This window comes from Astatotilapia calliptera, chromosome 5, assembly GCF_900246225.1.
Source record: "Astatotilapia calliptera chromosome 5, fAstCal1.2, whole genome shotgun sequence".
NCBI lineage: Eukaryota > Metazoa > Chordata > Actinopteri > Cichliformes > Cichlidae > Astatotilapia > Astatotilapia calliptera.
In genome coordinates this window covers 13226903-13242656 of record NC_039306.1, presented here as the reverse complement: position 1 = coordinate 13242656, position 15754 = coordinate 13226903, and the positions used below count along the sequence as shown (strand labels likewise).

Genomic DNA, 15754 nt, shown 5'->3' with positions numbered 1-15754 from the left:
GACAGCATAGACCTGTGAGTGAGTTTTGGTCGCCGGACTGATTGTCAAAAAAATAGGAAAAACTGCATACAGCTAAAAGTTTCCTGTCGTTCAGTTACAGGCCATGTTTAGTCTTGACTGGTGGTGTTGCCTGTATATATGTAGCAAGGTTTTCTGTCATTTTTATGACTTGTTAGCATGCAGTAACTGATGTGACTTCACTGAAAGCACTGAAAGAGATGCAAAGATGCGGGCAGGCAGGAGAAAGGAGAAAACATCGCAGGCCTAATGTTTTGTGCAAAGTGTTGGGGACAAATCAGTGGAGAAATGCTGCAAATAAAAAAAAACTGTCAGTCCTCTAAATTTTAATCTTTTATCTTGATTGCCTGGCAAGATTGCCTTTCACTCTGCTGCAGATAAAGCATGTTCAATTGGATTGAAGTGAACAGAGATAATATCCCATCAGTGGCATGAAAAGGGTTGCAGCAAACCAGAGTGGTAGATGTGTCTCCGGCCATTACCCACCTGTTGTATTAGTTATGTAACTCTACTCCACCTCAATACACCACCCGTGACAAGAGGTGACAGGAGGCTACACACACACACACACACACACACACACACGATCTAGTTTCCATTACTTCAGAGGACCTAACATGAACTTAAATGCATTTTCGGTAGACTCACTTTAAGCATAACCATATTTAGCCCATAATGTTAACCTCAAACCAATAATATTTTCTTTAACCAAGTTTTTATCCTAAAAACAAAGAATTTCTACCAACAGAATTTTGTTCTCAAGTAGAAGTTGTTTCCACAAGTTTTGTGTCTACATAACATAACAACATAATGGAAACATGCACACAAACACTGAAGCAAGCTAATAATATGCCCCTGTGTTAAAATGCTCACAGAACATCCTCACCGCTGTCTCTGGTTTGACTGCAGTCTCCATAGTAATGGCATCTGTGTCCATGGCAACCATATCCGTGTCACTGCTGGTGACACAAGCTGTGCCCAAATCACTTCCTCATTGACTTGTGCATCACTGTTCATGTAAATAATAAGCAGTAAAGCAGTAAATTAAGAGATGAGAAAGACAAAGAAAACTTGTTCATTGTAACTGTTTTTCTTGGCTTAATGATCTATAACATGAATTAACACGAGACTTGTCATGAATAAAGCTCTATAAATATGCTCATGTAAAACAGAATTCAAACTTGTACAGAAAAAGAGACAAAAAACCTTCCTAAACCTTTTCTACGACAAACTAAGAGAACTTTTGAGTTACTTTTTTCATTTTCATTTTACAAGATGGCTGCTAAGTGGCAGGAGTTGCTTCTTGCCCTATTTTTTTGTTAGAATCTTTTTAGAACACAAATTCAAACACAAGCAAAGTGAATGTCTTTGCTTAGCCGTCAATATCTTACAAAGAGTGCCACTGTCCAATAAGAGGATTTAGCCAGAAGTGAACTAATGGAAAGGACTTATTTTCCAGAAACGACAGGTAGATTTGGTTAAAAGCACTTGTTGTGAGTAAAGCTGCCTAGCTAAAACATAGCAATAGGGAAGTAACGAGGGGAATGAGACACAGAAGGAGGGCACAGCTGGGAGAAATCAGGACTGACGAGACAAGCAGAGCAGGACGCATTCACATGAGACACGGACCATCAAAGTAAAACAGGAAGTATCACACAGAGACGCGAACTTGACACAGTGGAGACAGCAACTAAGAAATACAGAGACATAAACCATAAGGCAGAGGACTAAGAACCAAAATACACAGGGAAATACTCAGCTGGGAACACAAGAGACTAGACTAGAAAACCAACCATGAGAACATAATGCACAATGCAGAGTGACAGAAAACAAGAAACTCAAACATGCAAAGACACACAATTACACAGAACAGAGGGGACACAGAGAGACATGAAGGGCAAGGGATCAAAACTAGAAGCCATAGAATAAATCACACACAAGTACAATAATACAAAAATCACAAAGAACTAAAAACACTGGGTCAGGAGACCCAGGACCGTGACAAATACAAGTAAAGTCAGCAAATGTAACACTGCTCAGCCAGCAAATATTAGCAGACTAACATTCAAATACTCTTATTGCTCTATCTACTATAAAACACAATGAGGACCTGTGTTGAACATTAGCAGTTAGCAAAGTTGTGCGAACAGCAAATAATACAAATTGTTTGTGTTACACAGCATTTGAAAGGCATTGCAACCATAAACTATTCAGCAATATTTTGCTAGAAGTCTGAAACTTCATAAAGGCCTTTTAATGTTAAGGAGATACTAGTAAAGACTGGCAAGACTTGTGACTCTTGTTACCACAATAGTTTGGCAGGAGGATTGGGAGTAAAGCAGATTTGTTTGCTCGTAAATCCAGATGCCGGGTAAGATTAGGATTAGGAAACTTATTTTACAACTCTAAAGGTTTTTAAAGGTTTTATGTGGATATTCAGGTTGCTCACCATGTCACACGCATTACATCTGCATTCTGACCCAATTTTCTGTCGCTCATTATCTTTATAACCTTGGAGCTTTAAGCTTGTATTATAATATAAATCTCTCTGAATGGAAACATTACATAAATGCTTGAGATATGAATTGCAGCAGATGCATATTACTGACTTGTGCCTGTATATGTTTATGATATTGAAGGATTATTGCTGCTACACATTGTTGCACTCAGTCCACAGGGCTATATGTGAACTGGCCTTGGTCCACACTCGGCTGTCCTGTTTGTTTGCTTTGGTTCGGGTATAGTTTGATCAGTTTGGCTAAGAATCAGGTTCAGTTGCTGTAACTTTAGTTACTGAGAATTGTGTTCAATTTGTGTAGCTTTTAGGCAATTGGTGGCACTAGAAATTTGGTTCATCGGTTAATAGAAGTTTGTGCTGTGTAAAGCATGGTATTGGTATCAAATTCCTGGCTTACTGTATGTCAGGTGTGAGGTTTTGGAGCAGCATTTTCAAAGTGTTACCCAGTTCTCTGTAGTTACACTTTTTCCTTTAGCCACCATACCACACTCAAGACTTTTTCAACTTTTATACAAGGAACGAACCCAGGAATCAGCCATAGACTTAAGATAGAAATTATTCTGAAAGGGATGTGTGACAATGACTGATTCAGTCAAACCTTTTAAAGACTGTCTGTGACCTGTTTGTCGTCTGGAGTAGAGTTTAAGTTCCCAAGTAACATCGTCTAGTTTCTGAAAATATGCTTGTTTAACATGTAGATACATCTTAATTAGATAGTAGGAAAAATCAATGTCCCATGTTTAGTCATGCAAAGAACATATTACGTTTCTTTTTCTCTAAACAGTTGTTGGATGTCAGTATCAAATCCAAAATGGTTATATGGAAACAGCAAAATTCTAGGAAGTGCTGTGTGAATGCAGGAAAAAAAGGGATCTTACACATCAAAAACTTAAAAGCAACATGAATTATGCTAAGTAAGTGGAACAGTATTAAAGCTTTCTTCTGTCTACCAGTACTATGTTTTATTTTTCTTAAAAATTTCTTTCACTGCCTTGAATTTTTACCTTCACTGGTTTTCTGGACTGCACGCTATACTGACTTTGGTATTAATGGATGACAGTGCATCTGTGGACCAACACAGGAGATAACTGATCATACGAAACCAGACAGCAAGAAGAAGCAAGTAACCCAAATCTGCCAGCGTCCCGTCCCACTTGAACACGATAGAAATAGCACCATTCTAGGTCGCTCTTTAATAATTGCAGAACTAACTTTCACAGTACTGTGCCCATGTAGTTGTGTGTGAGAGTGTGTGACTGTGGGTGCCTTTTTGTTGACATGTATTTCATTTGGGGGATTTTACCCTTTATTCAGTTATTTAATCACGTTTGGCATTTATTTGAAAAACACTCAGCTTCACAAAATTAATGTGGCATGGTCTAGAATGTGTTTTAGGCTGATGTATTCGAGCGACTGTGGTGAATGTGTGTTGTCTTAGTGTGTTTTCCTTGCGGGTGTCCTGACCATTAAAAGGAAAACATCTTTCCTGTCCTGTTCTAAAAACAAGGTCGAAAGACCTCCTGCTAAAACACTTCATTATGAACTAAACCAACATGAACACCATCAACACACAAACACACACACAGGACACCTTGAAGCCAGAGAGTGGTCCCATAAAGTGCTCCACACATCGATTTTGTGGGCTACTTTGCAACAAGATGTATGTCCCTGCTTTAAGGAGTAATCGAGTGCTTTTGTCCTTGGCCTTGTTAAATTTCTCATCTCTCTGGTCGTCTTTCGTGTGACACTGATGAGGTCACAGCGGGACACAAACAAACCTGACATCCTCTCCTGTTTATATTTTCCAAACTACAAATGAAATATTAAAAACGGAAACTAGAGGAAAATCCTGCCACAACAAATGCCAGTCGCATGCAGTCACTCGCTTACTTTAAAGTTGATTTGAGTGTTTTATTGTACTCAGCTTATGTGATGAGATGTATAATAGTTGAAGGTTATTTATTTTAGTGACTTTTTGTCAATTTTTAATTAGAAGCTGATTTACTGCAAGAAAAGGGTAAATATCAATCTGTACTAAAACTGAACATCCTTACGTAGTAACGGCATTAGCAACACTGTAGACATTTCGAAACAAGGGATTGTATAAACTAAAACAACTGTAAGAATTTTAAAGCTAGCAGACATACACAACACTGTACTCTATTCACATGTAGCTGAATTCAGGTTTTATTTTTGTGTGTTTGCCTACTTGCAGTGGATACAGATGGCAGGAAGTTGAAGGGAGCTATCCAGAGGAGCACAGAGACGGGGCTGGCTGTGGAGATGCCCAGTCGAACTGTTCGCCAGGCTAGCCACGAGTCCATAGAAGACAGCATGAACAGCTATGGCTCCGAAGGGAAGTAAGTAACAAATACTGCTTTAATTAAATACCATTTTAACCACAAATACAGCATTCTGAGTCTGAAAAAACTAAACTAAACAAAAGCCAACACAAAAAATCCACATTTTGGTAAAATTACAAAAAGCCTGCTACAAACTTATTACATTAGGTCCTCTGCAATATGTTTTTACAGCTGTTTTTCTTTTTGTTTTACCCTCCTTCGATGGTAGTTTTTGTTGCTGTTACTTGGCTTTCTTTATTTTAGTTGTTTAGGAACAATTTCCCGTAAACTTTAGGCTGTAGATTGGATTTTTGTTTCAGTAAAAAGGACTAGGTGTTACAGTCCCTGATAATGCATTGCTTTAAATGGAGAAAATCTTGAGTTTGGGACACATAGTCAGTAGTGGACCTTGGATTCATCGGGTGTTTCGGCCATTATCACTAGACACCCGCATCCAAGGAGGCCCTACCAGGGTTGATCAGGCCCTGGAGTGTGTCACTGAGATAAGATAAGATAAGATAAGATAGAACTTTATTAATCCCTCGGGTGGGTTCCACTGGTTTATGTTAACTCGTTATTTCTCTTCTTCTTTCTTCTGAATTCATTTTGGATGTTGGACAATCTATTTGCACTTTAAACTATATCAGTAAAACTACTGAGACTATTTTGAAAATAGCACATTTTTGCAAGGATTCAAATTCAGTTCATTCAAACTTAAAATGAAAAAAGGAATATATTTTAGTGTATTGGAATTTCAGAGATTTGATTCCTTTGGTTGAGGTTTTGCAATCAGAAGATGCTGTCACGCCTTTGTGTTTTCAGGTTATTTTCTTCCTTGTGTTGCTGTGTTTCTATTACCTGTCATACAGGAAAAACATCAGCAATGTCTTTGATGCACAGGGAGAGAGAGAGAGAGAGAGAGAGAGAGAGAGAGAGAGAGAGCATACAGAGCACCTATGACATCAGCAGTAATAGTGTAGTACTACTGAACACGCTCATACACACACACACGGACACATGCAGATAACTGCCAACCTGGCTACCAGCTTGAATTCCTACTGTTACATAACAAGACAAGTCAGACAGACTGATGTAGGCTGGGAGGGTTTACAGAGGAACAGAGGAGGGACGAAAATAACGAGAGGATGATTGCATCATTGAGTGTGTTTGTGTGCATATTAATATTCCATTTATATTTGGAATATGCAAATACGTTGTTTATGAGCTTCTGCTTAAAAACATGGATTACTTTGCATAGTATGGGAAAAAAAACGAATTCATTAGCTAGATTTTAATGATGCTAGCTTATTTATTCTTTAGTAGCAGAAGCAAATCCTTTTTTAATGATGAATAAATCAAACAGAAGATGTCAGTCAGAGCCAACATACACAACTATATGAAAAGAAGAAGAAGACAACCTAATTGATTGTTTCCTAGAAGTCCACAGTGAAGCCTTAATAACTGTGAGGTAAAAAAAAAATTAATGAAGGCATTACAGGCACAGATAAAAAAAAAATGACAAAGAGAGTTTTAGAAGGAGAAAGAGTGCAAGAAAATCTGTGTTCACACGAGGCTCTTTGATTTAGCTTATTCAAACTCTGCAGTCTTTACTGCTCTTCCACATCCAAGTCACTTTAGCTGAAAACACAGCACACATCACATCACGTCATATGTTGTCTAGCTTACCTAAATGGAGCTCTGCCTTTTACCACTTATACCACACACTATTAATTTAAAAATAGTTTAAAAAGCAATGCCACCTGGGTCACAGACATTGCTGATATGTATTTCTATTGAAGTGATTGTCCGACATAAAAATGTCGACATGCACCACCAAAATGTATTTGAATTGTTTTGCAAAAACAATTTAAAAAAAACCCCTCAAAAATAGTGGGTCACAGACCCAGTTCCCTGACAAATGTGACATGAAACATGGTTAATATTAGATAAAATTTGTTATCCTATGAAAACACCCAGAATGTTCTTCATGGTCCCAAAGTGCTGTGCCTTGCAGACTCACCAGGCTCCATTACCATCTTTGTTCATACTATACATGGTTGATATGACAAATGTAAACAAAAGATAACTTACACAATAGCTCAGAACAACTCAGGTCGCCCAGGACTTTTTTCCATTTAGTGTAAGTGTCGTCATATTGAGGTAAGTTCAAGTGTTTTTTTTTAATGTTCAATATTGATTATTTTGTGCAAGATAAAAAGGTGTATGTTGTGACAGAAATCTAAAGAATTTTACCTTCTCTGTATTTTGTTATTTGGTTTAATATAGATAAACAGACAAGCTCCATAGTAATACGTTTTTACTTTATATTATCTCCCATTTTAAGATTTCCAAAACAATGTCAATATGCTTGACATCCCTAATTCTACACAAGAACAAGGAAGATATATTTCTATCTTAAATCCTGTGACTGATCATTGTCTTTTTCAAACTGAAATGAACATAATTTGTACATATTTGTGTTAATGAAAAATAATTCTTGTAAACATAACCCACATGGAAAATACATTGGGGAAATCAATGCTATCAATGTTCAAAAGATACCAGATCACATAGATTGTGTAACTAACTGGTGTTCCAGTATGTTCAGCTCTATTCTCCATGATTGTCTCATTTAGTTTTTTCTTTCAGTTCTTTTTTTTATATATTAAAAGCACATTAAAAATTATATAAAACCAGAAACAGAAGGGGCCTTTAAAATCTGTGCATGCACCATGCTGCAAGCAACAAAACATTAAAGGGAACAACAGTTGACTCATTAAGCTGGCAACAGTTGACTCACTGCATCATTTAAATCATCCGCAGCAAACCACTGCTCATCTTCCTGTCTGTATTTCAGTCTTTACGTCAGCTGTCTGGCTCAGTCTGCTGATTGAAAAGCTCCATCATTCTCTATGCACAGTCATGAATAAGCACTTTGTTAGCTAACACCATCCAGTCACACTTATGAGCTTATTGATTTATGGTGGGAGCCATTCAGGATCCAATGCACGCACACATTCACTGTGGAAACTGAGGTAAATGGAAATGCGTGTCTTTGTGTAAGAGAGACACACAACTGTGACTCTTTCTAAAAGGAGACATCATTTTAAAAAATATCCAGGAAAAAACATGTTGACATTTTACTGGGTTCATGTTGTAAAATTATAATGTACTCCTGACAACCAATCCTTTGTCAGCGGTGCAAAGCAGTGCTTCAGCTGCACTGTGACGCTTTAAATTTTAGTGCAGTATGTGTGGAGCTTATGACAATGATGACAGAAAACATAAATGTAGTTCTGTTCAAATGATATTTTAACAACAGAAAGACAGATTTTTTTTTACCAATATATTTGTAAAATCTGCAAATATATTTCCATATTTATTTAACTTTAATGAAAGGTTGTTGTTGTTCTAAATTCCAGTGCATTACAAAAAACTGAGTAGTATGAGATCTTATATTTATGCAAAGTTCCCATCGGTTTCCCACTTGCGGTTTGCATTGAACGTCATATTTCTGCGAAACAGCAGTGTAATCCCCAGATGTGCCCCACACACTAACATAATCTAAAGCTCAGGAATTTATCACCCAGTAATACCCACTCAGCTAATGTTGTTTGACTAATATCTTTGCATGCGTACTCATGATACACATATACAAAGGTTTTTACCTCATTAGGAATGTAATTTCTTCAGTATACAAACATATTAATTGATGTATTATGTTAATTGCATATATGCAGCACTTTAATACTTTGCATATTACATTCATGCATTATGGTCACAGAAACAAAACAAAAGAAGAAAAAAAAACATGCTGTGATATACATAGACCAGCATGCTACCACATAAAACCACTGACACTCGAAGTGAATAATGTTGATCATTACATGATAATGCAAGGTTCTGTTTGGAAACCTCCTGGTATTTGTGCATGTTACTTAAAACCCACTTAAATATTTTTTTTCAGATGCAATTTCTCCAAGAAGGACAATGCACCACATAAGCTGTCCAAGAATGACTTGAAGTTACACAACAAAAAGCTCAAGATCCTGATCTGGTGTCCAAACTTCCCAGATCCCAAGCGTCCATGGGATGTATACAAACAACACAGGGGAAAAGATAAAGTAACGAGATGCAAATGAGAGTTTGGGATTATCTTTCATCCCCTAAAATTGACATGTCATTACTTATTATATGCTGCCACCTGAATGTAAATTACTAATTTAAATAATTGCTTTCCTTTATTGCACTGAACGACTTCTAAATTATTTTGTAATGAAGCATTTGCATACTTGGTTTGCAGTTAGTATTAAAGGTTAGACTTTGTGCTTTTGTATGACTTTGCTCGAACAATCTAATAACTGAAGACAAAGTCAGCATTGAGTGTCTAGTTTAAAAAAAAATATAATGATTTGTTCCTTATATGTGCACCCAAGCACTCTTGTGAGAGTGGGGATAATTTAAAATTGAGCAACCATAAAGTATGATAAAATATCAAAGTGAAGGCAAGGTGGAAAAACATGTAGGTTAAAGAGGGGAAGAAGAAGAAGAGAGGGGTATGGAAAAGAGATAAAAGTAGAGACAAGGAGAGAATGTTATCTCGTGGGGCTCGAAACAGCTGCAAACTGCATAATCTGAGAAAAAGGAGGAAAGAAAGAGACTAATGAGAGCTCTGGAGAGAAGGAGGAGAGGTGAAAGGAAAAGAAATGACAGTGAGAGAGGGATGTGTGTAGTTAATCTTTCCTGTCTTTCTTTGCTCAGTCTCTGGTTGGGAACATGGCTAATGACTTTATTTAGAACCAACATGTCCTCGTAACTAAACGACAGAATGGGTTGACTGCCACTGGCTCCAAGTGGCTGTTAGAGAATGGTGAATTATGTGACATATACTACTTTCCCCACTCTCTTAAATGTTTTTTGAGTAATGAATAAATTCTCTACAGAACCAGTAGTCACATTGCACATTTGTCGTTAAATTAAATTATTGCCACCGTCCAAGTTACGAAAAGTTCATTGTTCAATTTTATGCATGCTTCAAGGTTGTGTTACCCTCACAATTGTCACTCACACCTCAGATACAGATACAATATATATACAGTATGTCTGTGTGACCTTTTACATCATGTACAGTGTCATTCAAAGGCATACAAACACTGCCTGCCTCATAGGCCTCTTTTTAAACATACCAAGTTCCTACAGATTTAAATGAATTCTTCAAAAATGCATGCATGCATTTTACTACAAATATAGTGCCAGGCAAAAGTTTGCAGTGTGTCCCAACTTTTGGCCAGTGTTTTACAAGCGACAGAGTTGGATTGTCAAGTGTTGAGGGGCATAGTGCGTAAAAGTCACCAACACTCAACTGACTCAGTAACTGGAGAGCTCCAAACTTCCTCTGGAATTAAAATCAACACAGAAATCTGCACAAGGCGCTTCCAGTTCCTGAGGGTGTAATGCCATTTCTAGGTGGTCCAGTGTGGTCCAGTCACTTTGCTTTCATTGGAAATTTCTTCAGTCGCTTAACTCTAAGTTGGAAAAGTTTAACCAGGGACCTGTCTACTCCAATGTCACCATTGTGTTTTTCTCCTTGTCATTTGTTAAAATTACTGTACCCTGTATAGATGCCACATTACTGCTATTCACTTTCTGCATAAATGGCCCTTTAGAGGTACAGCAGTTTGTCATCATGGTAGAGGTGGGTAGAGCGATCTAAATATCGATAGTACCGATACCATCGCTGGTATTGGTATTGGATCGATACCAGCATAAACACTTCTCCTGTCATGCAGGCACACTGTGCTCCACCTCCTCCTCCCTTCTCTGCTGTGTTTAGTTTTCCTGTGATCACGTGGCTCACCACTGAGCAGCGACATGCTGCAGTGAGTGAGAAGTACATTACAGCTGTAAATGAAAACACTGCAAACAGTGATGCATGCAGGCTATTCTCTACTGTGGCAAAACCATCAACTTGTACAAAGACACGAAAGTCCATGAAAAGAGAGCTTTGTCCTGGAACAAGCAGCAAAAGAAATGAAGAGAGGAGGAAGTAAATCCCTGACCCTGACCCCCAGCACAGAGACAGAGGTCACTGTCTCAGTCCTTTCATAGAAGCAAGGATAACCTCTATGAAAATAAGCTGGTAGCTCAGACAGGGTTGAAAGTAATAATTTACTCATGACTCGTGTTGGTTCTTCAGCATTACATAATGTTGTTTCTTTAGTAGACTGATTACTTATCAAATATATTCAGATATTCAAATAATATATCCACAACACTGAATTTAGCTAAAGAAGTTATTCTGTTAGTGAACTATATTAATGTTTTTTTAAAAATACAAGATAGCTGAAAGGTGTCCTTTTTATTGTGTTAACTAACTACAAGGTGAAAGTCACAGTGATTAGGCCATTAAAATGTATAAATCATGACACATCACTGCTGCCTGGGATGTTTTTGGTACACAGTGGAGGTCCAGCTTTTAGCCTTGAGGGGTATATCTGTGTAGACTTAAACTGTAGGGACGAAAACTGACTTTTACTATGCTCCTACTTTTGAGAGTGCATTGGTATGTTTTTATTTACACATCATGTTAGACTCGTAGAGCAATGGAAGAAAAGTGCTGTCGTCTATTGCTCATAGAACAAATAAACCCACACACTCACACACATATTTACTACCTGGCTGTTTGCCACCAAAGCACTTTGAGCTGATTTGTATACACATAAAAACCACACAAAATAAGGACACATGGGGTCAAACTCTAGAGCCAACATCTGAGCCTAGTTTCAGGAAGCCAATTAAAATTTTGTGAGTTTAACTAACCTGAAAGGGGAGTGATAAATGGTATTCGGTTATCAGCCTTTTCTTTCTTTCTTTTTTTCAGTCCCTATCTCGTTATTCCTCTGGATTGCTTTTGTCCCTATTCTGTTACTCCTCTCTTCCATTGTCTCATTATCTTTCAGTCACTCACTTTCTTCTGCTAATTGAACTGCATTAAGCACTGTCTGGTCATGTTTAACCATCCGTGTCTTTGTCTGCCTGCTTTTTTGTTCCCTCTGCAGTCTTAACTACAGTGGCATGTGTCTGGCATCCGATGCTCAGTTCAGTGACTTCCTGGATGGGATGGGACCAGCCCAGTTTGTTGGGCGACAGACACTGGCGACAACATCCATGGGTAAGAGAAGACTGGAGTTTTAATTATTTTGCTACAGCCAATTCAATTTCTTACATTTCTGTTTCTGTAGAATAAAAATGTGTTTTCCATTTTTGATATACAGGCTGGGTCAGAAAATTAAAAAGAAAAAAAAAAAGCTTTATACTCATAAAACTGAACCAAATGGTTCCTTAAAATCATTTTACATTGGCAAAGAAAGTGCCTCACAAATCAGCAGTCTTACTGTTTTTCTCATCATCTCCAGCACTTCACTTATTCATTTCCAGACTGTATATACTGGATATATTGCATGAAGTCTGTCCTCTACAGCAGTGATTTACTGTAAGTGGGTCAGTTTCCTCACTGGCAGCCAGACAGTGTCCTTGGCCCAACAACAGTGACACTGACTGGACCAGCTCCACTCCAAACCTGCTGCCTGGTCCAACATTATATAATGTCAGAGAACCCAGAATAACTTGGCTTTCATCTGAGCTGTGTCACTTTCAAAGGAATACATTTGTCATTTTGGGGACATTTAGTTAAAACTTTTATTCCAAAGTTACTTCTAATGAGAGAAATTATTGCAATGTGCACGCAATTTTAATATAAAAAATGCAGATCATTATTGGAAGAAAACGCAGACAGAGCTATGATTAGAGAGTACATATGAATGATATATTTACTTATTTAGCAGTAAAAGCTTTGTCTCTTACATGTTTTACTGTCTTTATGGCTTTTTTCTGTGAGGAGCCAGCTGACTGGGATAAATTATAGTGTTAAGACTGAACCAAAACCATGACTTATTAAAAAGAAAGCTTCAGAGATGCTTGTATTGAAGTTCACACCATTTTGCTTAACATAATTCAAGGAGCTTGATGTTGGGAGACCAACAAGATATTTCAGAATCTCTAAATAGTTTTTATATTAAGCCTTTATATTATTACTCTATTAATAAGTAACTTACCATGATTTTTATTGTTGGTTGGGTTTATTGCTACAGAAAACATAATATGCAGAACGTTTGGACAGAGAGAAGTGTGCTCTATGTGATGCCGTATTTTGCTCTTACAGTAAACTGAACTTGCTTTGGGACCGTCTTTTCCTTGGCTCCAAGATTTGGTTTGGAAGTTGGATCGTATATAAAAAATGGATTTGGGTTCTGGGTCTGAAAAGGAATGCTAATGTGTCAAGTACTTTTATTCTTTCTAATGGTCAACCAGAGCCATTTCTCTGGTTCTCTGGTTGTGCAAAGAAGTCAAACTGAACTGAGGTCTAGAGAGTGTTTGAGAAAACAATAAGTGAAACTACGGTCTTGTACTCTAGTTTCACTTATTTGATGCAGTCAGATATTAATTTAGTAGGATATGGTCCCATGCAAAGTAAAATAGGACATAAGTCAAAGGATCCTTCTGTGATTGCTCATACAGTGTGACTGGCTTCTCATTCAGAATCACCTTCATAATATGACACGGCCATGGTCACAATGTGTAAAAGGCATTTGACAAACCAGTGCAGGATGTACATTTTTATACATGATGGATAGTTTGGACATGTCTAGCAACTGACTTGAAGTTACCAAGTGATCTTACACGATTATGTCTCACATCCATTTTAGTATCTCTTCTAAAACTATTTACTAATTGTTGGGCTAATATTCACCTCCTTTAATCTCATTTTTTCACCCAATCAGGTGATGTAGAGATTGGACTGATGGAGCGGAATGGGGGACTGGAGGTGGAGGTCGTCCAGGCCAGAGGCCTCACCATGAAACCAGGTTCAAAGGGACCTCCAGGTTTGTCTGTGATCAGTCTTTGAGCTCTGTTTTTCAGAGAATACCATTTATACCATAACGTGAGGTGTTTTGAGTCGAAATTTAACATTTATAAAGCTGCTTTACTTCTGTTTGTACTCCACATGAATGCTTTACAAGCCAGCAAATAGTTTCACATACACAACAGCCTGTAGGGCATATTTAATACTAATGGGATATAGCTTCCAAAAACATACTTTTTGTGCTTGACAATATAAAAAATGGACGAGTGAAGGGGGGAATGGAGCAGAAGCAGGCGATGCACTAAATATGTAAAAACTGCATTTGTCTTTGCTCATGCAGTAGTGAAATGTGCATCTTGATGCTCTGACTTCAGATTTTAATCCATAGATACAGTCCAGTATTAAATGCCTCCTCTGGTCAGAATGATCATATTGTTGACTTTGATTGTAGCGCCTCGCCGCTGCACAATACTAAAGCAGGCATCAATCCCAACTGGATAAGAGCTAAACACCTTCACCGAAATGGAACAAAAAGTATCTGGGAAAAAAACTATGAAGGAGAGATAAAAGAGAATAGGAAAATAAACAGAGGAAAGCAAACAAATCAGCATAGACCACTATATTGTAACTGAAAGAAAAACATGGTCATGACAAGGGAGGTATAGAGATAAAAGGAACTCCGTGTACAGTGTAAAGACAAGTGAGGTTTTGCCTGCAGATTTTAGTGAGCCAGTGTCTGAATTATTTCTATCCTGTTATCAGCACACTAGACAGAAAGCTGTGACCTGTGTGTAAGCTCCAGTACTGTAAACTTACATTAGAATGCTGTTAGCGAAACCATATGTTATTATTAGCCAATATTTCTTCTTTAAACCTGTACAAACAGTAGTAGATGCTTTTATTCTGACAGCTGGTCAAGTGATCATGAATGATCATAAATCATAGTTTTCAGTTTTTATCATTTTTCTTTTCAAAATATACAGATGATTGGAACTTTCTCCTTACTTTCTGGTCACTGTGAACAGCAAAATTTTGAACAATAAGCTTGTTCCCTAGCCTGTATTTTGCAAGGTTAGATGGGAGCATCACCACAGGTATCTTAGAACATTCGAGGGTTACACATTCATGTGTTGTGCTTTCATCTTAGGCTTGTTGATGTGATTATACAACATTACAGCTTCATTCACAATTCAGTACTGACACGATTAACTGTTTGGTTCATCTCAGTTCAGCCTCCAAATTCCATTTGTACATTATAAGGAGTATTCAATTCAATTCAATTCAATTCAATCTTTATTGGCAGACTTCATGTCCATAGAAACAAGACAGAGACACACACACACAAGCCCTCCCCCTCCCCAAAACACAAGGTATAAACTTTTAAAAAATATATATATATATATATTTATATATATAAATATATATATATATATATATATATATATTTATATATATAAATAAATATATAACATATAAAACATTTGTAAAAATATAAAACCGTAATATACCTAAAACAAAATATACACAAACACTTCAACCAGTGCTTTCTCAGACTGGATGAGTAACGGGAACCACTCACTGTCGGATCTGCGAGTGCTAAAATTATACTGTTACTCGAACCATCCAGTCATTCTCTAAAATTGAACATTAACTTTCTTAAAAGTGCTTTAAAAGTCCAAACACCCACAGCTGCAAACATCTGGCTGGCACTACCCCTTCTAGGTATCCTGCAAAGGATTCTCATCGCATCATTATATGCAACATGCAGCTTCTGCATGCTACATTGTTTGTAGGATGACCACAAGGGGGGCAGTATATAGCAGTGTACAATATGCTTTAACAAAGCCACTTTAACTGGAAGTGAACAAAAGCTGAATTTGTGTGCAATAGTATTTGCCTGCACATAGAGCTTACACCGTTGTCTCTATATGTCATCATCATCATTCATTTGCT

At 37.4% G+C, this 15754-nt stretch overlaps 1 protein-coding gene across 2 annotated transcripts in view; it reads left to right on the top strand.

Annotated features, from left to right (window-relative positions):
- Nucleotides 1–15754, top strand: part of rims4 (regulating synaptic membrane exocytosis 4) — a 55627-nt gene that overhangs the window by 28233 nt on the left and 11640 nt on the right. For both annotated transcript variants that reach the window (XM_026167306.1, XM_026167307.1), the window contains exons 2-4: nt 4752–4896; nt 11937–12049; nt 13719–13820. In XM_026167306.1, the coding sequence (XP_026023091.1) occupies nt 4752–4896; nt 11937–12049; nt 13719–13820 (360 nt within the window). The remainder of the gene's footprint in view (nt 1–4751; nt 4897–11936; nt 12050–13718; nt 13821–15754) is intronic.